We start from the raw sequence: 26,092 nt of genomic DNA on the forward strand, positions 1-26,092 counted from the left end.
GGTGTGACTTAAATAAAGGAACATAAGCATTTTATTTCTTGGCTCAAGAATAACCTTTTTTTGTGTGTGTGCCTGTACTGTATATAACGTTTAAAGAACACAACAACAGAAAGAGTTTGTCTGTGGATGCCTTGAGGCTTGGCTGCATATCTGCACTCAAATTTCAGTTTAATTGTGAATAAATTGAGGGTTGGTGCTCTCCGTATTAGTACACCCCTTATAGACCAAATCCCTGTGGAAAAACTCAAGCCGAGTAACCAGCACGGCCATCTGAATCAGATTCAAACTAATTTGGCATCCTGATTGGAGAACATGGGTGGCCTGGGAGATTTTATTTTTTATTTTTTCTCCTAAGACAGGGAAGCCAAGATGAAAACACACACATACACACGCGGCACAAGTCCTTCTAGAGATCGAGGCTCTTGTAATGTGGCACGCTGCGCTCTCTACATGGAAAGGGGTTGTCATGAGCGAAGCGCAAACGCTGACGGTGAGACCTGCCAAGTTACATTTGGAGCATCTTCAAAAGGCTCTGGATTCATCTTTGTTACCCTGTGAGAGGAAAGGCACAGGCTTCAAAAGACTGAAGAGCCCCAGACTACGCTAATTATAATATTTAAGAGCCGGCACGGTGGATACAGTGGCTGTTATTCATCAAACCTGCCCAGAAACGAGCACAGATTCGAGCGCACAGGATGACGTCCGAGCAAATCTGTGTCTGATTCATGAAACCTGTGTGAAATGTCGATTCGGGCGCAGATGGGGGAATCAGCTTCAGCTGCACTGGATTAAGCTCCTGCCCACTTATTTGCTCTTGTACAATTTATCTTCATAGTTCATATAGTTTACAGAAAAATGTTCTAGTTTATGCAGGTGTAGCAAAAATGGGCTGATCAAAGGAAATCGCTCAGCAGGCAGTCCAAGATCGGAGGAAATCAATGATTAAAAAAAAGAAATAAATAAAAGCAAACAGCTCGTCGAAGCAGAGTTAGTGGTGCTTGTTGCTGCAAATTAGGGCTGCATGATTTGATTAGAAACAAAAAAAAAAAAAAAAAACACACTGTGACCATTTTGACACATATTGCGCTTGCAATTCAAACTGTGATATGTAACTATTAAACGCACATTTGTGTTTTAAAAATAATTTATTTCGGCTAAAAGCAAATAATTGGACAAATGATCTTATGAGGATGCTTGCCAATACACAAACTATACACGAATTCCCGACTGTTTGTACATCATCTGTAATAAATTGTAGCCTTCTGTGATTTAATAATTCAATAATCACGATTTAGATTTCTACACGATTAAGTGTGCAGCTCTACTGCAAATAAATAAACAGTTATAAAAATGCACCGTTTCTCTCTATATAATGCCGTTTAACATGAAGATCAGGTAGATGACCTTTTAAATCGTCTGTTGTTACATAAACTCTATTTATAGCTGTATTTATCTTAGTCCTCAAATAGGACAGCAGTGACGTGGTGATTCTTATATTATAGAAACAAAATGCTGTCAAAAAAAAAAAAAAAACACCACAATAAAATTAATATTAGATATAGATAAAACATTGGTGTCTGGTTGGTTTTAGTCTTTGAATTAGAATAGCAGGACCAAAACTCTACATCCTCATCACATCTTAGTGTCGCCTCTTCAGCAACAATGCTCTTATTACTAAACTAACCATTAAAACTTAAGCAGATACACAATATTGATTAACAACAATTGATGAACAGTTCATGAACAATAAAAAAATAAAAAGTGACAATAAAAGCCTACTTGGCTTGACTACTTGGCTTGATATCAAATGTATCTGTGCTGTTTCTTCGCCTATGTGACTTATTTTTATTTATTTATTTTTCTTCTTAGTGATGTTTGTATAGGATAAAATGTAATAAAATTCAGTTCATCATATTGCCTAGGACGTGCTGAAAAAATTTGACACACAGTAATGCAAAAGGTTTAAGGGTTAAAGGATTTAAAATCCGATTAAGATCCATATCTTCACCTTGAACTCAGGTTAGGTTCCTGAGCATCAGTGTGCTGTCCATCTGTTCATATGACAAACATAATACTTCAAGACATAATATTGAATTGGAAATGAGGTGCTTTTCAAAATTCAGGTTTTTTTTTTTTTACTTTTATACATCTTGCCGTATATAACCTAAATAAATAAGAACCAGTATGATCTGGATTTTTAAGAACGTGATTTGTGTTATATTTAAAAAGAGAAAAGATTTTTTTTTTTTTTCCAGAATGTACCCGGGATGTCCTTGAGAAAAACAAAACAAAAACAACAACAAAAAAAACAAACAGATTTGTCAAAGTACACCCAGGACAAATGTTAAGATTCAGGTTGAAATTTCAGCTGTACTGTGTGCTGCAAACGGTCAGGGCCTTCAAGAAGGACATTACTCATAGTTTCACACAAAGCAAAACAGCAGCTAATTTGTATTACTGACTGCAGTCGTGATGAAGTGCTTCATAACCATGCATGACTATATGGCTGAAAGACTGTATGGCATAAATGATATTTACTGTAGTGCATAAAATGAAACGGTTGATTACAGAGACTATGATTGGTGTTACTGGAGGGAAAAAAACGGGGAAAATTTCATGAGTCTTAGACGCATAGTTTATTTTTTATTTGGAAATGTTTACAAGAAGCAGTCCAAAAGATTTCAGTAGGTTTAACCACAAACATTAGTGACACTGCAATAATTCCTGCCAGAATCTTTTCATTTTTTGGAAACTGATGGCTGTCATGTAATTCTCCAACAATAACGGACTTACTGTAAAAAGCAGCCAAATTCTGCCAACTGTGTCAACAAGATGCAAAATTAAAATATTTTAGATATTATTTGTAGTAGGTTACATGCAGTTTTTAAAATTCTGCTCAAATTCTTGTTACCAAACCAACATTCTGTAATTTTTCTTTTTTTATTTCAAGGAGAAAATCTAATTAGAATTGCTGTTGGGCTGAGTGGTCTGGAAACACAACATTCTTTAAAAACAAGAGAAAAAAAGAGAAAACAAATACAGTTTTATGATACTATAATTTGCTTTGATGGAGAATAAAAGTTTAACCAATTGATGATCAATTAATAAATACTTTGACTGCACAGTACAATAGAGTTCTTTGATAGTTTTTCTCCAAATACAAGTAAGTAACCAAGGCCAAATTCCACAACCCTTGTCCGTGCAAAAATGTGTTCCAAAGTTCAACCGAGATTCATACGAAGCGTCTTCAGTCACACTGAGCTAAATCAATTTGGTATCTTTTAAAGTTGTATTTAGTACAAAAGTAACTATTTTCCTTCCTGGTTAATTATAGTGCTATATTAATTCCAGTTAGCCGTAAAAAACAACTGTGTCATGAGCAAGAGTATTGCAAAAAACATGCAACATGACTTGTTTAGGAATTTTAACGATTAAAATTGATCACCGTTCTCCAAATTTAACTGATCGAATACAACCGAAATTTGTCCCATCAACAGTTAACACTCATGTCAAGCGTCGAAAGCTTAAACAGTGCTAATTGTAATGTGTGTATCATTTCTCCAAGATAAAGCATTATCGCTGCCATTATTATATAAATAAAATAAATAAATAAATAAAAAAAACTTACTGGCTCTCCTGGTTCGTTCCCTCCAAGGATCCTGAAACCGAAGCCTGTATCCTTCCTCCACAGGAAGATATCCTGCTCCTGGGAGTCTGGGACTGAAAAGGAACAAATAACCCAAGGCCACGGTCAATTCACATGCCGCATGATGCAAATGGTCTTAATCATTCCCACTGTTCTGCGCTCGGCAAGTTCAGCAGCAGCCACGAACGCCGGTAAAAAAAAAAAAAAGCGGCATTGGCGCTAATAATGTCATCATTTTAACAGTTGCACCTGGGGTTGGACCCAATCAGAATTACGGTCAGGTTCAATTTTTCATAAGGCCTTACAATCGACAGCCAGGCCTGCAGCGGCAACTATTACCCTGTGAAAATGATCCTGTAAATCATTCTAGCCTGAATGAAGTAATAATGGACTAGAAGAAATGAGCAAAGAGTAGAATGCAACATATATCTTATTTATTCAGGCTTCTTATATACTGACAGGAATAGTAACTAATTAGCATTAACCCGGACCATGGGATAACACCCAATCATGCTCTGAATATAAATGCCATTTTGGACTGAGTGTGTTTTTTTAAGGTTCGTTTACATATGCAGCGTTTTTGCCTGTTTGAATCGAACCCCGGGTGCTCTGGAAATTTGACTGTAAAAGAAAAGGAAAAAGAAATAAGCTCTGGATTAGATACACAAAAAGTATTTCACGCTATACTTTACTTATATATAGTTTTCTCATCATTTATTGAATTCATGTTCTCAAGACTTGCTCGCTTGTTCAAGATTCAGCCAGCTTCTTTTCATCAATGGATTTTCACAACCCTTTAAGATTTTTTTGGCCTTTCCATTAAACACATGGAATCAGAAAACAAGCCAAACCAAATAGCGAACAAATGAAAACATAACTCTTTCAAACTCTTGAGTTTGAAAAACTAGAGCAATACCCGTCATCTACTATAATTCCACGTCTAATCAGTCTAGACAATTGACTGAAATAATTCTTTGCCATATGGTTCGATCCTACATGATGCTACTGCTATATGCAAAATTTCACGACATCTTCGAAGATGGCAATTAATAAGAATCTGTAAACACATGGTTACTCGTGAGGTACCAGCTTCACTTCATTTGGAATAATGACCTTTAAATCATCATGTGCTAAAAGGCAAATCACTAGGGGCATTAAGATTAACATCCCAGTCAGAGCCAAGACATGTAGTTAAGGCTAAAATCGTTGAAGTTAGACATTAGTGTTTTCTCGACTCAAAGTTTTAAATCGTTTCCCACACGAAATCGAGCTTTAAATTACGGTTACCAGACCTACTTGTTGGAATAGATGGTATTGTTTGACAGAGTCATGGGATTGGATGAAGGGATTTGGGTCTATTCGGCGCACTGGAGTTGATGCAGCAGGAAGCATTATGGGAGCACCAGGAACAGGAGCAGATTGGGCTGCAATCTGTCCACTGAATCATCAGCAGCCTCTTTTATCGGTTATTCTGATGAGGGTGTTATCGTATTTCCCAACGCCAATTAGCGCAAGTGTTTTCTCCACCGACCCAAGCAGTGAACTACTTTGTTATTTCTCCGACGCTCTGCAGTGATGGAAAAGGTAGAGTCCATGAAAGATGAATGGAAATCATCTCATGTCAAACGGAGGTCAAGAGCTAGCAATGCTGGAACTAATACTATTCTAATAATACTGTTCAGAACCATTTAAACCTGCCCTGGGAAAGAGAACAAAAAGTATTAGTCTTGTCCAGGCAGTCATGAGATCAGCAGTGATGTCAGAAATCTCATGTTCTGGATTGTTTGAAGTTACCAATAAAATGAGACTTGAATGCAACCTTGTCATGACTTTGTATCTCTTTAAGGCACTTGACCTCAAAAGGGGTTCTGCGCTTCCTTGGCTGTTCTGCTCCCAGTGCATATGATGCAGTGATCTGGAAATTAAGGCTAAAACTGAAATGTCCATCGCCCAGGCAATAAGAGGCAGAGAGCTCCATGCAAAATGGCCGCCGTTGGGAGTGGTCAGTTTTCCCCAAATCATTCAATTTCCATTAAGCTGCAGAAATGAGTCTTCAAATTGTCTATTATGGTGCACTCCAGCTTTCAGCTTCCGTTCACTTAAGCTGAAGTCACTTAATGATACTTTTGTGTGTTTAAGCTGAACTCTGTAATTCCCTCTCAGGGATGCTCAGGCACAGCTTTACAGACTTCTGGCTGGCTTCAAAAGCAGCGATCGACCAGAATCTAATTGATCTACCTCTAATTACGTCTCACTGCAAAGAGATTGGCTGTTCTTGGAGTGAGACCTCATGTTTCAACCCAGCTCCAAATCATGTCCCCATTGAATATACGTAGATTTTAAAAAGAACATAGTTAACATAAGCTGTCTCAGAAGCAACTTTCTCTTTATCTAATCTGCCAGGTCCTCTTTGATACACCGCCCCTGCTCAGATCCGTGGGCAGTGCTGCTTCTCATGGCCCGTCTTTGCTTTAAAAAGTGTTCAATAATGAAAGAGTTACATAAAAGCAGGGGTCACTGGAGAAATGATTAGCCGCCGAACTCTCCGGACCCGAGAATCACGTGTCCTCTCCTGCAACTTCTGGCTGATGAGCGAAGGGTATTCCGGCTAATTAGCTGACCTGTCTGTCTGGCACATGAAAGAAATATGGGATTTACCATCTTCGGCTTCCATCAGTTATTTGCAAATGTGTCGGAGGGCCGTGATTTTGAACAGGCACTAGGGTGTAAAAGAACACTGATGGAAAGATGAAATATAATTGGCCCAAAGAGCCGGTATAGTATTGGTCAATTTCTGGCACCTTTGTTCTAAACGGTCCAGATCATAAAGAAGGCTAATTATTACTACACAAAGTGTGGACAGCGGAGCATTGCAATATAATGGTCCCTGACAGCAAAATCACACCGCGGATTCTTACACAGAGCTAATGGCTTGCAGAGCTATATTCTCACCGATATCTAACTGTGCTGGAGTTGGGCCAAGGGCACTAATGGCGAGTTGTGACAGCTGACAGGCACTAGAAAGTTTTACAGATTTTATATAATATTGAATCTAGCAAAACATAGCAATGCTTGTAAGGTAGTTCAATTAAATTGACACTCAACCAATCAGCAAACATCCTCCACTCTCCTGATGCACACAGAGATAGTATTATGACAGGGATATTGATGGATCTAATGGAAGCATTGGCAAAGACAGCTGTTGTTCGACTACAAGTTCTGGATCCGACATCACTGAAAAACGGCTTACACACTATGAAGTAAAAGTGTACACCGGAAAAGCATCCTAAATGGCATGGAAATGACCAATAGGGGGGAGGGGGGTAATTGATCGTAGATTGCTGCCACAGAGTATTAAAGCGACTGGAAAGATTTGAAAGCTAATGCCAAGCTCGCTTTCCAGTCTGGGAGGTCATTATTTTTGCTTGTTAGGTTTTCATGTAATTTCTATCCGCTGGAACTGAAACACTATATCATAGACTGCATCGTTAGCCAAACAGGAACCCCACTTGGGTGTCCACTGGTGTTCAGTCGTTCGCTTTGATGTGCAGACTTTTGATTCAGTTACCGCCGACACAGGGGCTTTCAGGATTGGTGATGCTACACCGCCATACACTTACACAGCAACTGTAGAACAATGCTTTGGAGATAGCGACATGATGGACAGCATGAGATTTGAAACACAGAGTATGCAAAATGGAAGTTTGTGGTTAGCAAAATGGCCAATGTGGATTACAGAGGCTTTAACCTGGATGCGGATTTTTTTTTCCATTTTCCCTGCCTATTGTTTTCTGCAATGGTTGGAAGAAAAATAAATACTCTAACTAGGGGGAAAGGGTCAAAACCCTGAGAATAAAAAGAAAAAGTGTATCAAAGCCAGGAATAATCAGAAGCGCACCAATTTCCTCCTTCTTCCAAGTTATTGCCCATTTATTGACCCCACATTTCCCCAAAAGCCCCCCAAGTACCCGCCACCAAAATCCCATATTACTTACGCCTACTTTCATACATGCTCCTGGACTGGGCCCAAATTTTGAACGGGTCTGGTTTCTTGGCGAGCGTGCCGTCTGTCGCCGGCTCCTGAGGGGGCAGGCCGGGCAGCGGCTGGGCGGGCGGAGGTGGGGCCGCCGTCTCCGTGGATGGAGCCTGCGAGGAGTGGAGAGGCGAGTCCGAGGGAACGCTGCGGTGGCTACCCTGGCTGTCTTTTCTCTCCAGCGGTTGCTGTGGGCATTCAGACGAGTACGCATGTTGAGATTTAAGTGCATATGAGGGGGGTGAGAATATAGAGAATAGAGAAAAATATATAAAAAAATAAAAAAAACACAGAGAGAGAGAGAGAGAGTTCAAAAGAGCAATCTACTACACAAGCTGAGAAGTAGATGTTGTTATTGTAGCTCAGTTTGGATTGAAGTACACTCAAACTAATCCACTTGACTTTTTGTATGTCCATTCTCGAATGTGTTTCACGTACATTCGGAGCTACAGCTGTGGTCACGAATTAAAGGGGAAAGAATGAAGTGGGTCTGTGATGATGTGGGTGCGTTTATTTATTTCCACTGGAGTGGTTTGGACCACTTGTCCCTTTGAAGAGAATCGTCACTGCAAAAACAAAACATTAAGTTCTCCTGACTGATCGCCTTTATCCAATAAAGCAACGGTGGGTGATTTTTTGATCTTGTAGACAAACCATTCCTTGCTCCAGTGCATTCATTAACAGAAAGGTGAGAATGGCCGCCTAACACACTACTATATGTTACTTTTTTTCGCTTTAATTTATAACGCATCTCTACGTTTCCGCCATGTAGGCATCAAGCACTTTTTTTTCCCCTTCTTGAATTCTTTTCAGGCCTGTTTTTGGGATAGGTAAATCATTGGCTCATCCTAAACAAAACCCACATACACGGTATCAAGATTACACCATTAGTCCTGTCCCGGTTTGTACACACACATCTACTTGAAACAGTTGCGAGCTGAAACAATTATCTCGTATCTGTAGAGGAAACCCAAGAAGAAGGAAACAACAGATCGCTGGACGCAGCTGAACTAAATTAAAAAGACGTCTCCGCGTGCGGTAATGTGCCAGCTGAGATCCGGGATAATCGTGAAAGCGAGAGCGGGAGTGAAATCGAGGCGCTTCCGTATCATAACTACAGTTAGCGCATTAGATAACCAACAACGGCGTTCTCGGGGACTTGGCCCACATGGTGCAACTCCACAGGGAAACTGTGGAGAAAGAGTGTTCACATATTTCCAAGAATGTGAACAAACGCGGCTGTATTTGAAACGTATTGTAAATGTTAAACCCGCCGTTACAGGGTTGTGTGTAGACGAGCCAAATCGATGGCGCCTTTAGGGGGATGCATAGATTAAACCATTTCTGTGTCTTATTGCATAAACGGATGATGAAATAGCTGAAAGTTCTGCTTTAAAATACAGCATTATAAATAGCCTTCCCCATAAAACAGATAAGCTGAAGAACTCCTTAAGAAATCCCTTGAGGAGCCTCGAATGTGCTGTAACATTTTCATTTTCTGACATTAAAGAAAAAGAATCTATGCATGGTTAATTAGATCTGTTCAATCTTGGTCTATTAGGTGTTTTATTTTTAAAAAGGTTGTTTCTATACTAAAGCTTTAATAAAGGGGGGGGGGGGGGTTGTCTAGGTGACGTCTCGTACCCTTAAGGTTCTTAGGATATCCAAAAAACTTTAGTGGTCCTACTGTATCTAACCTGAACACATGCTATCCAAAGAACGCCTGAAAAGCCTTTTAATATAAGAATTAAAACTTAATGTCTTCTTCTAACAGCGTGGATCAGTAGTGCCCTCTGTTGCACATCCAGTTCACTAATATGTATGATGGCTATCTACAGTATATTGCTATAACTATGCCATGTGTAGCCTTGCACCTTTTAAGCGCAAGAAATATGGGTCAGAGACAGACTCTTTTTTTTTTTTTTTTTTTTTAAACAGCTGACATAACCACTATCTTTAAGCACACGCTCCTGTAGGAGGTGCTCTGGAGCTCTTCCAGCTCCTCTCCGTCTTTAGAGACGTCTCTAAAACCTCGGTGCCGAGACGAACGCAAACAAACCCTCCTCCCGGCGCAGCATCCCAGGATTCCTCACACTGATCACTGACAACATCCAAACCCCTCCAATTATCTCTGGCACATATAGAACCTCAGCCACACACTTGCAGGCGAACGAACACACATGCACGCACAACACACACATACACACACACAGCAAAGGACACACAAATATAAAAGGAGCTAAGCAACAGTGGATAAAAACAGCAGAAATCGAGAAATAGAAACAGAAAGAAAAAAAAAAAAGAAAGTGAGAAATCTCGTAAATAGAATACTCACCAGTTTTGGGCTTTTCTTGGCAGGAGCCACCCCTAAAAAAAGAAAGAAAGAAAGAAAAAAGCAACAGAGGAAAATGTTAATATCGCACGCTTAAATGTCACCTTCCCCACAGGCAACAGCAATTCCAGACTGAACAGATTTGACTGTAGCGCTCAGCGCAGAGGCAGCAACAACCTCCTCTCTCTCCCTCTCTCTCTTTCTGTCTCTGTCTCTCTCTGTCTCTGCTCTCACTCTTAATCTCCCGCTCGCTGTGGCGAAAAATAAATGAATAAAAATTTTTTTTTTTTAAAAAGCAGCAATCTCGATCAGCATTCAACACTCAGAGCAGGAACAATCCACCGAACCCGTGCAAAATTCAAAAGACAGGCATGAAAACATCCGTTACTCTAACGCTTACGCTGTGAAAGAGACAGGAGGGGGGAAAAATAAATGAATAAATGAATAAATAAATAAATAAATAAATAAAGGGCGCGAGAGTGGCAGAGACACCGGACAGGTTCTAATCTTTTACCCATGGAGAAGGAATCCAAGCTACTGAACATTAAATTATAGGCAACGCTCAGTTCTCCTCTTACTGAGACCATCTTCCAGCATGCCAGCTCCTCGTGCCTCCTCTTCTGAAGCCTCCCGAATCTACAGGCTCCCCTTCGCTCGTCTTTTTCCTCCTCCCTCTCGTGCTTTCGCCTTTCGCCCTCCCCCTGCTGCGCATCCATCACAAGCTCTCTCTCTCTCGCATCCTATCTCGTGTCTCTTCCATCCTGGCTGTCGGGACCACAGGGACATATATGTCTCCCCTCCCCTCCCCTGCTCTTAATTCCCCTCTCTCTCTCTCTCTCTCTCTCTCTTTCTCCGTTCAGCTCAGGGATGTGGGTTGACACGTGGGGCGTAAATTACGTACTCGTAGATGAACGCTTCAAAGATCGATAGTAACAAGAGAACAGGATATGACACGTAACGGATATGACACGAAATAACAACAACAAAAAAAACATGAGTGGGGGAACACACCCCTTCATCAGCACCCCTTTATTATTGAGACAATTTCAGGATAAAACATGTTTTCATAGTTTTCATTGTTAATCAAAAATTCTGTGACAGTTTGGTGTGTGTAAGAAATACATAAACAAACATGTTTACTTGTAGATCAAGTCAAGTTCATTCTCAGTGAAATGGTCTATCTTACAGCTGGGTGTGTGTGTGCGTGCATTTGTGTGTCCTGATTCTATCTATGCCCGGATAGCACGAAAATGCTTATTGATTGTGAACTGTCCCAAGGGCAAAGCACTGCTGGATGCATGCACACACACACACACACACACACCTATGGCAGCTCTTATTATATCTAAAGCTTATTCGCATTCCATAAGTGCCTTGGTCTGGTTTCATTCATCGTGTCTATCGCTCATCCTGATGTTGAACACGGTGAATGAACATCGAGTCCGAAACACGCATAACAGGGACGCGGCTTTTAAGAGTAAGTTAACATTTGACAGTTTGCACACTTTCATGCTGTATTCACACTCATCCGTTACGCTGCCAATAAACGAGGACACTAATGAGACAAAAAGGGGTTTTGACTGGAGCATGTTTTTTAAGGTCAATCACCACCAGAAAACCGAGGGGGTGGGGCTAAAAGTGAAAGGTGAAAAGCAAGGTCAACTGGGTAATGCTAAAAGGCTGAGGGGCGGAGCCAGGGGGAGACCGAGGGTGAAACTCACCAGAAAGCTGAGGGGGCATGGAGAGGTGAAGAGAGAATGTGCTGTACATGAGAGGACATGACCTGCTGGGTTTCACACGAAATCTGAGAGTGTAAACAGGACAGTTTAGCGCCAGGGCTCATGGGTGACATCAGAAAGCGGAGTTGGTGAAACCTGGAGGACGACATTAGAAAGCTGAGGGGGTGGGGCCTGGTAAATGACAAAGGAAAGTTTAGGGGGTGGGGCCTGTTGGATGAGATTAGAAAGCTGAGGGGGTGTGGCCTGTTGGATGACATCAGAAAGCTGAGAAGGGGGGGTGGGGCCTGGTATATGACAGAATAAGGCTGAGGGTGGGGCCTGTTGGATGACCAAAAAGAGCTGAGAGGGTGGGGCCCAGTGGATGACATTAGAACGCTAAGTGGGTGGGGCATGGTGGATGACACTAGAAAGCTGGAGGTGGGGGTGTGGCCTGGCGGCTAACAAAAGAAAGCGTAGGGGTGGGGCCTGGTGGAAAACTGAGGGGGTGGAGCCTGGTGGATAACACTAGAAAGCTGAGGGGGTGGAGCCTGGTGAATAACATTAAAAAGCGGCTGCGGAGGCAGGGCTTCATGTATGAAACTAAGGGGGCGGGGCCTGGAGGATGAAACAAGAAACTTGAGAGAGTTTAACCTGGTGGACAACATCAGAAAGCTGAGAGCATGATCTGATGGGTGACATCACAAGGCTGAGGGGCGGGTCTAAAGAAAAAAAAAAAGTGATTTCACAGCTTCTTTTTCCCAGGTGAGTCAGGGATAACTTGTTACAGCAGATCACCAGATCCGCATACATGTTGATGTGAAAGAGCTTTTACACTTTTCCCCTTTCAGAATCAACCCTCCTTAATTAATCTGGGCATGAGTGAACTAATGTAGTGATGCCCCAGCAGCTGCGGTATGGAACCTGGCCCGTGGTGGTGAAGGTGCCCTACCTCTTTAGGGGTACACCACAAAAATCCAAGGCTAAACTGATCACGTCAGAGTGCTGAGGGGTGTGGCCATGTGGCTAATACCAAGAAGCTGAAGAACAACTTGATGAACATTGATGAAGCAGTCTCAAATGTCTTGAAGCATCTACAAAGTCAGGGGGTGGGGCCAGGTGTGAGTCTCAGTATAATGAAAGGTGGGCAGGATCAGAGATTTTGATGGGGAGGGTGGGTGTGGGGGTGCTGCCTGATCGCTCCAGAGAGCTGAGGGCGTCGTGCTTAAACAAGAATCTGTTGAATTAGTGCACTGACCTATTAAAATTCATGTAAAATCCTACACGCGATCAAGTGAAAAAGTGCTGATTGACAGGTGACACATAATGATTAAAACTTTAGCAATGACAGAGCAGACAAGTTGAACTTCTTTCCCTTTCAAGCACTGAATCACACTTTAACAGCATCCTGCCTTCCTTTTTCCTTTTTCCAGCAGAGATACAGACCATTAACGTTAAAACTCCCTCCCTCTTTCTGTCTCTCATTGTCTTTCCTTGCTTTTCCCGCTTGCCGTTCCCTTCATCTGTTCTTCGCTCTGATCGGCGGACGGCAGAGGAACGGTGCTCGTTCAGACAGACGTCAGCTCAAAGGTGCGGTGTGAGGAGACAGCAAATGAGCCGGGCTGTACGGCACGGACGGCAACGCAACCACGCACACACACACACACACACAGACGAGAGGACGAGCACAAGGTGAGCGTGGATAAAGACAGTAAGAACCCACAAGGAGAGCCATTTCAGTCCCGTCATGTACTCTTTTCTACCATGTACGTGGAAAACAGTGAGGCATTAAAGTGCACAAAATTAAATACACATCCAGACACGTCTGACTTTGCAGGAACAAGAGATGAAACCGACTCCAACTCGCCTCTGACAAAAACTGTCTAACCCATTCCGAGACACAAGTGCAGCGTGAGAGACGGCTGAAGAAACCCGTCCTCATGACACAGTTTGCTTGTAGGTGAGAGTGTTAATCATTCCTAAATTATTGTTTAAACAGAAATCTGTTCCAAGTGCAATAAGAGTAAGCTGAAATATTTTGTTTTATCGTGTGTGAGAAGTTGAAAGTATGAAATTCTAACTGATTTGTATTTTGGAATATTAAAAGAAAGTGTGTGTAATGATAAGAGTGATAAAGACTTTTTTTTTGCTGATTTATTTAAATTACAGTTAGAAAGAGACGCAAGTTGTAACTAACGTATATCATCGATAATTATCGGATATCAGGTTCTAATATTGAAGGACGATTAAATCTGCACGTTCGTACTGTATATAAGCTATTTTCTAGGAGAAGGAGTCCGTTGGTCCAAGGTGTCGCGTCACACCTGATGTTCGACTGATTGGAATATCAGCTTAATTATCAGAATCTAGAGAGTGAAGTTCAACCCGATGAGAAAGGCATCTCTTTTCAATAAACCGTCCACTGAAATGGAGCCGAGCTCACACTGTGTCTGTGGGTGAAGACCAGCATGAACTGGAACATCATGACCATCGTCAGGCTCAGTGGAAACTAATCGCCGTGTTAAATGAGATGAGAATGTGTGTGTGTGTGTGTGTGTGTGTGCATGCAGTCATACTGTGAGGGACGAATTCCAATGGTCAGGTCCATCTGGTGACACAGGAGCAACAGACTGTTTCCCTGGAAACCGATGGAGCCTGACCCAGTGCTCTTGAGGTATGAAGACACACACGCACACAAAAACCTGCTGCTCAGCGCCTAAGCCCTCACGCCTACACGACTTCACAGCTCGACTAATGTTCCTCTAAGCGAGCGCGGAACAGTCCACTCGGAACCGACGGAGCATACGGGAACGTTGAAAGGATGCAGCGAGGTGAAAGGAGACGCGCCGACACACAGCAAGCCTTCGAGTGATGTAGCGGCGCTCGTCAACTCACGCGGGTACCAAAAGCTTCCTAAACATCTGTTCTGATCAAGGCCGCACACACACACACACAGAGCTTGCCAAATATAAATAAATAAATAAATAAATAAAAGCATGCGTCAGTTCCTAACAGTTAGGTAAATGTTTGAAAATCTCTCCTGTGTAGCGGTCGCAGCTGTGACGAGACACGGGAGCCATAGACAGCTGTCTGTTCCTGTCTAGCGTCTCTCTTTTGTTGCCATAAACAGAAGGTGCGCACAGGGTTGCGGTTGGCGGCTCTGTCATTATCGGCATCAAGCGTTTCTCCGGAACGTCTCAAGAAGCTAGGAGGAACCTTCCAACTAGGAGGAATCAAAGGTTATGACCCCGAGGGTCTTTTCAACTCTGAGGTCATTAAATCATCATGGCTGCTGGGTAAATAAATAAATAATGCAGACACGTCCATGCTGTTCATGCATTTCGCCGTTTCTGTAAACACAACCAAATACGTTATAAACTCAGACTCAGTAACACTGTAGTAACACCATAATGGTGCTAAAGGAAGACGGAGGCGCCTGTGCATAACGAGCATCACTCCAGCATTAACGTCTGTGGAGATGAACGCTACCTTCACTATCTTACCCAGCTGCAGAGTTCACTGCAGTCGTTCCTGTGAACATTCAGCGAGTGGAACGCTAGGTCCCTGAAAATCAACAAAACTTGTCAGCAACTTGCATTAGAGACGCATCTGCCTATGGGATCCCTACACAAAATTATTATCGCCAACACCACTTGCAATTTAAAGCAACGAGGCTGGGAGTTACTGGTGAGAGCAGAGAGTGATGGGAGCAGATCAGGAAAATATTCTCAATGAAAAGTGATATCACTGATCTCGGATCAGGCATCACATCCAGCTCAATCTCCGGTACAGTCCTGACTTCACTCCGATCTATTCCCACATGTTTGGGCCATTACAGGAGTTCCTGGGAGGCCAGCGTTTCAGACGTCCGGAGTTCAGTCAGGAGAAAACTTTCTACCGTAGATGGTGTCCAAGCACTAGTGAAACACAGGGATAAGTGCATTCGTGTAGCAGGGGATTATTGACAGAAATAAAGGAAGACTTTGATCAAAATCACAACCAAAAGTCCCGGTTTTGACTTGAACGTCTTGGCGTCGCACTGGCAAACTTTGAACTACAACAACGCAGGAGTACATTAATGGATGTTAGAACATAAGGAAGAAACAAAACTGCTTGTTTTATCGAATAAGCAAGAAAGGGAAATTCGGTATGAGATCGAGTATAACTCAGAGTCTTGGTCACACAGGGCCTTACGCCACATTGTTTATGGAAACCAGCCAAACACCATCGCCACATGAAGTACACTAAAGCCTTTAACGATCACCGTGTCTCACTGACACTCTTGACTGTGTCTGACACACAGCCTTTGTAAAGTTATAAATTTTGTTATTTTTTTCGCCCCCCCTGAAAAACCCCAGTGCCGTTAATTAAAGCTTCGCACGCCGTCAGCAAAACCTTAATGTATAGAGTAGAGGGAAAGCAGCCTGTGCCTCTTCTTTTAAAAACGCTAAATCAATCCCCCCTGTCTGCTCTGCGTCACTCTCATTTATCTTCTCCGGGTTCTTGGCAGGCCCGGGTGTATATTTGTTAGTTACTTATTTGTGGTGAAAATTATACCGATATAAATGTCCGAAAATCCATCAGGGCAAAAATCTAAGCGTGTTTAGCGTGACAATTATACACGATGAGAAATACAGTAAGGTCTCGAGGTTTAAAGGTGCAGTGTTGTACTATGTTTATAAGAAGTTAACACAAGTCTCAGAGCTCCTGCAAAATGTGTGTGTGTGTTAATGCGCGCAGATCAGGCATTTATACATTAAACTCCCTTTATTTCACTCTTCTTCTGAACACACCATTTTGGTGTCTATGTAAATAAGAGGCAGCCCACCAGGAAACAGCAACAAAACAGGTGGAGGGGCGTTTCTTATATGAGGTCACAATAGGGGGAAATCAAATTGCCTTGTTTAAACTTAAGGCTTGTTTTTTTTTTTCAGTTTGTACTGGAGACCTGTCTGGATATCTAAAAATGACCTTAAACCTATAAATCTCAGAAGAGGCAGAAAGGACCTTTCTGTTAAACCTTTGAACAAAGGTACAGGATTCAGTGTTTCCTCTAAAGTAGCTTCTTATTTTCTTTTTTTTTCTTTTTTATTTGAAATTCTGGTTCAATCCCTGTTTATTGCTGCCGAATCATCCGCCATCTTTAATTCAGACCTTGGTGTTTGAAGGTGTGTTTAATCTCACATTGAAAAATTGTCCGAGATCAGCTGTATTATTAACGTCATATTCTAAAAATAGAATGAGATCAGCGAAGGCATGCTAGGCTTGCAAAAGATAAGCCCGCACACACACACACACACACACACACACACACACACACACATACACACACATACACACACATACACACACATACACACACATACACACACATACACACACACACAGACACACACAGACACACACAGACACACACAGACACACACACACACACACGGTATCTCATCAACGTCTGTCCTAATTAAGTTAGCCGAGACAGCCGTGTTGCACACAGCAGATTTCTAGCGCGCGCGGGAAACGTGCGCAGACGTCACTGCTGACTGACTCGAGTAATAGCGAGTTTAAGAAACCTACTGTAGACCAGATGGATCATACAGGACTCGTCCAGAAGCCATGCGTCTCACTGGGGACCAATTAAAGCAACTTAGACCTTATCAGCAAAGCTTACCATAGTAAGGAAGCTGACACACACACACACACACACACACACACACACACACACACACACACACACACACACACAGAAAAAGATTGTTGCATGGCGACCAATTAGGAGTCTAGGAGCCAGAGTATAGCCATAATTGGGGAAAAAAATATGATGTGCCATGTCCTTTCCGTGCCTCTAAACATAAAGAGGCTATAATCCACACATACACCTGTACTGACTCTCTGAGGACGCTAGCTCAGCATGCTAGCAAAGCCTGAAACACATTTTAGCACTTGAACCTCTCTGTGGGCGAGTGTGTGAATTTTAAGTACAACCGGAGAGCCAGTGTTGCGCCTCTAAAAGGATCTTGGCTATAAAAAGCTCGGCTTCTCGGCACGTGTGTGTCTGGTGTGTCGAGCTCTTGGTTTAACAATTAAATTATTCTGTTAAGCTTCTCTGGCTTTTTACCTTCCTGATAACCGTGCTGTATATTCAGTCAAAATCATTTCCCTCGCCTTCCCTCTCTCTCTCTCTCTCTCTGTCCCGTTCCTCCCATGAGATTCTGGTCGTCTGCTAATTTGTTTTCAGAGATGGCGCCAAGGATCTGGTCTAAATGTCATCGCACCTAACGCGCAGTGAATGGAGAAGCAGGCATCTGCTAATGCTGGAGAGAAGTCAGGTGAACTGTGTGTGTGTGTGTGTGTGTGTGTGTGTTGGAGGGGGCAAACTTTTGTGACTGACACACAGAGCTGTAATTAAGATTAAGGTGAGAGCAGATCAGGCAGATATTCCCTCCAGGAGCGAAAGGAAAGCAGAAGTGATATTACTGATCTCAGATCTCAGACATCACATCCATCAGGAAGCCTAAAGCTACAAATATGTTAATAACTTTAAACATCTATATCAATAAAAGAAAGGTTTTGTCTGTACGTTGGTTAGAACTTACTCTTTCTGAGGATCTGAAACCAGTCTCAGAATATTTCTGTCTGTTTGTCTGTTTAACCGGATTTTGTCACAGCATCAAGCAAAACCGTCTGGACAGAATTAATGAAACTCTTGCAGTACTTAGATCTCTGCCTCAAGTTTAATCTGCACCATAAGTGAAATCGGAATGTTGAGTAAAAGTGATGTTATGAACAGTTATGTGCTGGATTTAATGATCTTTAAACTAAGCTCCTAATGCACTACTGTCTCAATGTAAACAAACACCTGCACCAATAGATATTAATTAGAAAAGATAAAGTGAATATTTTGACTGGGATTAGTTCATATTTTCAATTTGGCTGAAATAACAGCGCTGAAGTGGTATAAGTATAAGTTAATTTTTAAGACAAAACTTCTTCTTTATCCGATCTACTTTTTCCATTTCTCATCTGTGAGTCACTCTCTGATTACCGAACAGGGAGTGTATTAGTCTGACGATAAAAGAGGGACAACTTAGTGTAAACAAGGCGTAAGATACTCAACCTTACAGAATGGGATTTCTTTGTATTAATAAGTTAGACAGAGAGTTCTGCTGTACAGAAATACATGTACGTGGGCTTTAACCAGAAATAATAATAATATCACTGATTACATTAAAGCTCAGCAGATTATTTTAACCTTTTAACTCTTTCAATTCATGTACCACCACCACACTGACTCCAATATCAATTGTTGTTTTTTTGTTTAAATGAGTTTAAAATATGTTTGTTTGTAAAAAATATTTGGTGAAATGTTGGCCTTCCTGTACTGTACGATCCTGCACGTGGTGCACTTTAAACTATTTACACATTGGTAGGTAGTTCGACATCCTGTGCAGTACTGTAGGAGCGAATTGTTTGTTAAGTTTTACAAAGAATTTTAGCAAAAAGACATAAATTTACTTATCGGCACGGCTGTATTGTGATATCATCATATCGGAAGTTCCTTGGTGATTTCCATCCCTTAATATCATACCCATACACACAGATAAAATAATATATATAATAAAATATCTTTAAAAAAAAAAAAAAAAAAATTTGCCAAGGACTTACAGAGGGAAAAAAAACCATTTAATCCTTTTTGGTTTTGTTGTTTAATATATTTTGAGTTTATAAAACCACTTAAGATTTGACACCGATATCTTCTGACGTGGCCTTGAAAAGATTTTCTCAAAGAGTCCTATTTATGTTTTTGGCTTTATGTTCCCAAAGAATTTCCTTAATGCTCGAGCGTGAATATTAGATGCACGTGTCTGCTTTTAGTGTTTCAGGCGGAGGAGTTCTGCGTGATGTGTCGGACACGGGATTATTGCAGCGCAGGTCATTGCTTATTGTTATCTCTTAAACTGTTGTAGAGCGGCCCCCGCGCCATCCTGCCACATTATCAGTCTTAAGTGCTTCCGTGAAGTTCCTACCTGCACATTACTGAAGCGGATGTACTTATTTCGAGGGATGAATTCCTACTGTACGTCTTGGCCTGCGGCTGAACAGCTTTTTGTGTCCGGACGTTGTTTAATAAGGCTGTCCTTTCATCGTGATTGCTTTTTCTTGTACTTCCTATTTATAATTTGAAAATCTTCATGACACCAGGTACAGAGTGTCTTTGCTTCATTTGTCCAGAGATCTTGATTTATTTCTAAGGAAAGCACCTACTGATGTCAAGGTTTAAATAAAATGCATTTATCCGCAAAATGTATGAGTTATGCATTGGCTTCTTGTTTAGTCCTTGTTTAATCATTCTGGTCCAGCGTTGCATTGCTTAAAGTATCTGAACAACTCTTCAAGGTCTGCGATCAGATTCTACCAAAAAAAAATCGCAGCTCAAGGACACAGAAGGCTCTCTCCCTCTCTCTTTCACACAAACACTGTATGGCTACAAAAGCATCTCTGACATCCGCTCCCCGGCTGTACTTCAGGCATCAGGTTACAAAAGGGCTTCACGAAAACGACGAACCAACAAGTGTCTCTCCTACGCAGGGCATGAATGCACCACGTGCTTCCTTTACGGACCATAATCCGGCTAATTGGAGCGATTAAGAGGAAAAGAGAAAACATACTGTAGAGAGCGTTTGCTGGTAAATGTGCTCAGCCTAAATAAAAACAACTTGAGTGTGTTTTTTTGTTTTTTTTTTCTGGTGCTGACGACCTTGGCATTTTCAGTGACTAATCCATCAATTCAGTTTCACCTGCTCGCTTCCTTTGAGACGCCGCATCAACCGACAGTCAGAGTATTTCAGGTCTAAATGATGATGTACGTGCGGGCGCACGTGCGGGCGCACGTGTGGGCGAGCGGTAGCGCGTACTGTACATGCAAGCATATATATATTTATGTTCTGACTTTCACGCGCTGACGTACGAGCGTAGGATGATGGACGTACACGTGGGCAACTCGCAGATTGGGATCAAGTCAGATACCCATCAGGATTACGGATCAATTGCGGATGGATTGAGCTCTGGGATATTTCACTTTCATTTCATTACGCATCAAACAAATACGAATGCAACTTGAAATACATGCATGACGGTTCGAAAAACTCCTCAGACCCCTGGCACATGCAACATCCTCTAGCGTCTCTTAACAACCCACACCCAGTATCGACTACATTAGCGCACTGACGGTCCGTTATGAAATATGCATTATCCCGACTGTTCCCAGTCAATAATAACAAGCTTATAATGCTCAGATTTCCTCCTATATCACGATTATATTACTCTTTGCTGATACAACATGACAAAACGCATTACACTGCAGTGCCGTGGAGTTCTCACAGCTGATTGGTCAGAAACAGCAAGCTTCCCGGTTTATAACGCACTTGTTGAGATAATGAGCGGCTCTTTCGTTGACTAGCAATTTCGTTTGAATATCGTTTACGCAGTTTACTCCTACCTGTTTTTTTTTTTTTTCAGTTAGGGATTAAATTCATATTGCTTAATGTGAGGGGTTTATTCATTAGTGTTAATTTTACTTAACATTCAAAAAGCATCAATCGATGATGCATGTGTTAATTACTATATCGTTAATTGTGTGTAATTTATTCTGAAGGTCAGGGTTTTCTTCATGTCAATTAATGCTGCAAATTAATGTAAAGTGTCACCGCACTCCACTGGATGGTTCACAACTGAAGTGTGTGTTTGTGTGTGTGTGTGTGAGAGAGAGAGAAAGAGAGAGAGAGAGAGAGAGGAAGTAAAGGAGCAAGGGTGACAGCAGAATGTCTCCAGGAGGGGGCAGGACTGAGAGACGCCATAGTCATGAAGCCTGTCCTTCACCCTAAACTAAATGTCAGACCATCAGAGTCTCTCTCTCTCTCTCTCTCTGTCTCTTGCCACAATCAATTCATCTCCTTCATACAATCACACTCTCCTCTTTCACCTGCAGTGCTACACTAGCCTTTCATTTCTTTCCATTCATTCGTATTGTGCTTTCTGTCCAGCTGTCCTTTCTTTCATTCCTCTTAGTTTTACTCGTTTCTTTCATAGTTGCATTTACATTGTTACTTTCTTTCTTTAATGCTTTTTTGTAGGTTCATGCTTCTTGCCTAAATCCATCATTCCTTCTTATCTGCTGTTATTTTCTACCTTTCTTGTTTTCCAGCTTCCTTCCTTTCTGTTCCTGCTTTTTCTCCTCTCATTTTTCCCATTATTCCCATTCTTACTATTCTCCATACTTCCTAATAACCCCACTGTCGCTTCTATCCTTTCTTCTATTTGCCCCTTCCTGTTTTTCCTTCCTTCTTTCCTCTCACTCTTTATTCTTCCCTTCTGTTTCCTTTCCTTTTCGTTCGATCCGACTAAAAGCCGATAAGGAATCATGTGCGCTCACCTCTCTGGACCAGCATGGTGACTTCGCTGCCTTTGGGGCACTTGCTGAGCAGATCCACCACCTGGTTGTGAGTAAGATTCTGCACGTTTCTCTTGTTCACCTCCACGATGATGTCGCCTTCCCTGAGCCCTCTGCATCGTGGGTAATCCACGATCTGCTTGACCCGCTGTCCGCCGCCCCCCGGGCTGTCCGCGATGGTGAAGCCGAAGCCCTTGTCCCCTTTCTCCATGTGCACGGTGATCAGCTCGGGCTGCGTGGCGATGGACGACGCCAAGGTCACGGCATCGCCGGCGAAGCGCTGCTCCTGTGTACCGTCCGGGGTGGGTTCGTGGGCAGGGCTTAAGGGGCGCGGGGGTTCGCTGGTGCTGCCGTTATGGCTGCCGTGGCTGGACGGCGAGTCGTAGGACTCTTGGCCGTTGACGATGATGGGCTCCTTGTCCACGATGGCCACAGAGGTCACCAGGCTGGTGTTGGGGTCGTCGGGGTCAAAGGGCAGCGGGTAGCCCCGGCACAGCTCCAGGTCCACCATGGAACCGATGGGAATGGACTGGAAGATCTTTACCACCTGTGCATGTGTGTAGCCCAGGACGCAAGTGTCGTTCACGCTGACGATTACGTCACCTGAAGAAAAAAGACGAAGATGGAGACATTTAGGGGTAACTACAGCAGCCTGCACTTTATGCGACTTGAGGCAGCCATGGATGTTTGGCTTTCCATTATGTCGTATTGTTACACATCAGAACATTGGCACAAAGACGTGCAACGGTTCATAATTTCCTTTTTTTTCCCACCGTAATGAAAATGCTTAGTTTTCTATTCGTTTGCAAAACAAAATCAGAGCTTATTATGAGAACAATATCGAGGCTAATGAGTCCGATATCTCACAGAAAGACACCTAAAGTGCAACACATTTATGAAATAATATCTGCAAGATGATGTCGAAATTTGTTTTGTAAAACAGTCATTACCATTAAATGGGACGGAACAGAAAACTTCAGGGGTGGTTGATTTTGCATTATGTTGGGTTTATTATAGTAAACTCACGGTGTATCCATGAATTCACACATCGTGGAGGCGGACAACAAGAGGCTGGATTGTACAGAGCAAGCGGCCTTTAGTCAAGCGGATCACCATGGCGGTGAACCAGATTCACTAAAGCAATAGTTCACCTCGAAATCGAGATGGAAGTCAGGCCTGACGCATCTTTCTGGTTCATAATCTGAAATCGTGACCAATCCAGCAGACCTTTAGAAACCAACGCTCACCTGTCTCCATCTTGCCGTCCAGAGCGGCCGGGCCGTCCAGCACCAGACTCTTAATCTGGAGGAACTCGTCTGGCTCGTCTCCTCCGACCACCGTGAAACCGAAACCGCGGCGGCTCTTCTTCAGCTTGGTGTTAATGAACGTTCCCTTCAGCTCGGCTGGGTTCCGCGTGAAGAAAGGCTTCACTCCTGTGAGGAACAACGAGCAATAAAAAATAAAGCGGGAATAAACCAGCCATACGGCGGATGATAACTTTGTTTCCTGGTGAAATGAAGCAAAGATCTACAACACTTCAGAGCTGGTGTGTACATACAGCCTACAAACATTTTATTTTAGACATTTTAGAAAGAATGGAACACTGGGTCAGGAAGGAAAACGCAGATAACATCAGATAAGCAGAACCCAAGGAGAGGCACAGGAGGCAAGAAACGCCACGGAGGACTGATGGAGATGTGAGACTGGCTTATCCAGACCTGAGTGACATCACACAGAGAACAAGAGTATCAGAAGGATCCAGAGATCGGCATTTTTTCTTTCGGAAAACCATCTCACCGTAAATAACTGCGTCTTGAGATATTTCATAGCACTAAAGATCTAATCAATGATGGAAACTTTAAAGCACTCTTGTAAAGTCGCTCGTGATAGGAGCGTCTGCCGAATGCCTTAATGTAAATGTCAAAGAAGTGGGATACATTAAGTCTGAAAAACTACAACCTATGTGGTGTGACCTATAAAACTGTGCATAAAGAGAGCTGTTAAACAACTTGCCAATACATTTTCTTTGTTATTTTACACAAATAATAAGACAGAAATGAAAAATGCAATAGTAGAATAACAGTTCCTTTTTTGAAACATCTAAGTATTGTGTGTGGAAATGCACTTTCCCTTAAAGAATACCATAAAAAGAAATGTTAATGTCATCCGATAAAAGAGGCACATTTACAGGCTCCGCGTCGGGCCTATCAGTCACGACCACATGACCATCTTACACCTACGCTGGAGCCATCGAATCAAATGCTGCGAAAGAGCTGAAAGACCTCATCAGAAGTGATGCTGGGTGGCGTGCGAGAGAGCTATTATCCTATTATTTTAGCCTGAATGTGTTAACTGTGTGTCATTCACAAAGCCTAATAATTGATATAAATTGGAGGGTTTTCAAAGCACAAGAGGGAGAACAAGAACAAGAGAAAGAGAGCTGAGAAAAAGGGAGACGGGGAACAAAATGATCAGTACGTGATGTGCCGGCTTCTAGCGTAACCATGCCTCACTTGGAAACCAGCTCAGAAAGAGAAAGAAAAAAAAAAGGTGTGTGGAGGGGGAAGAACAAAAAAAGAGAGAGAGAGAGAGAAGAAGAGTAAAAGTGAGCTGAGGATAAGGTGCAGCCTTTTAGATCTGTAAAGACGATTCACATACGTTTGGCCTCTACTGAGGGTAAAGGAGGCTCGGGGCTTCTGTCCCGCCGAATGGTGGCGTAGATGGCCGGCGGTGCTCTCGGAGCGTTCTCCTCTTTCCATTCTGAAAGATTAAGATCTGTCTGTCTTACCACAATACCACAGATTCACCTTCTTATGCTAATCAGTGCAACAGGTTTTTGTAAGAGCCGAGGTGGCTGTCAGCGTCTACACAACACTCTCGCTGGTCTCGGGTGCAATCTCGGCACTACAGCAACCGAGGGCGGAATGAAATTTCCCAAAAAAAAAAAAATAAATAAAAAAATATGTGCCAAAGAGAGAGTGAGGGAGGGGGGTTAAAAAGGAAAGGTGGTGTGATAATGAAGGTGCTGTTTAGAAGGCTGGAAACGGGGCCTGAGCCAAGTCCCATGGGGACAAGCCTGCATTTAAAGTAGGGCCTTTCACAGAGTACGTTAAATGCAAAATAGGGCAGGGACAACAGGCTCGATACTGTACACTCTCGGCGGCTAAGAACAGGACAGCAGCTCGATGTCCATCCTACAGTATATAATAAGCTTACACGTAATATATGGAATGATCCGGTGACCGTAAAGGTCACATTGTAGGCTGTATAATCACTGAAGAGCTCCATCTGTTCAGGTTATTCCCAAGTACACTATCCATCAGACCAGAGGGCAGGAGTATTACCGTCCAGGTATATTCCGAAAAGGAAAAGTTTTAGAGTCGTATCTAGAGTCGGGTTGTACAGCTGCGTGGTCATTCCTACAAGGTTGCCAGATGTTTGTTTTTTTGTTTGTTTATTTCCTTTTGATAACATTTATGCTATCAGCTTTAAATACAACCTCTTGGTGAAAATGAATATGGATGGATGAAAGACGGAAACACGATGTAACACATACTGTATGAAGTTATATGAAGAGGAAGAAGGTGCTAAAATCAACTCGTAACACAAGTCTACAGTGTGTATTAACTGTAAGCTACGGTATGTGGGCGATTTTGGCATTAACTCAGGATTCAGGCTGTAATTTGGGTGGGTCGTTATTATCAGCACCGCAGTCCATCATCAGGGTGAGTTTCTGACCACAGCACAAAAAGAAACTGCTGGCTGATAAACACCATGCGCGCCCACGGGGACGTCCTATGGTGCTCCATTAACACTGATGGATATGGCAGGGTGAGGGGGGGGGATGGGGAGGTTCACTTAGTCATGTGCAATATGTTAATTCTGTCTCATTACAGGAAATTATATTCAAAACATTTTT

The 26,092-nt window shown here is 42.4% G+C and overlaps 1 protein-coding gene across 9 annotated transcripts in view; it reads right to left on the reverse strand.

Moving 5' to 3' along the window:
- The window catches only part of magi1b (membrane associated guanylate kinase, WW and PDZ domain containing 1b), a 158,602-nt gene that overhangs the window by 22,231 nt on the left and 110,279 nt on the right, over positions 1-26,092 (reverse strand). For 6 of the 9 annotated variants that reach the window (XM_053483960.1, XM_053483958.1, XM_053483964.1 and 3 more), the window contains 6 exons: positions 24,832-24,933; positions 23,421-23,606; positions 22,156-22,776; positions 10,015-10,046; positions 7,642-7,867; positions 3,629-3,720 (listed from right to left, as the gene is read on the reverse strand). In XM_053483960.1, coding sequence (XP_053339935.1) covers positions 3,629-3,720; positions 7,642-7,867; positions 10,015-10,046; positions 22,156-22,776; positions 23,421-23,606; positions 24,832-24,933 — 1,259 coding nt within the window. The remainder of the gene's footprint in view (positions 1-3,628; positions 3,721-7,641; positions 7,868-10,014; positions 10,047-22,155; positions 22,777-23,420; positions 23,607-24,831; positions 24,934-26,092) is intronic. The other 3 variants (XM_053483963.1, XM_053483962.1, XM_053483959.1) reach the window with 2 other exon arrangements.

Source organism: Clarias gariepinus, chromosome 23 (assembly GCF_024256425.1).
Source record: "Clarias gariepinus isolate MV-2021 ecotype Netherlands chromosome 23, CGAR_prim_01v2, whole genome shotgun sequence".
In the NCBI taxonomy this organism is placed as follows: domain Eukaryota; kingdom Metazoa; phylum Chordata; class Actinopteri; order Siluriformes; family Clariidae; genus Clarias; species Clarias gariepinus.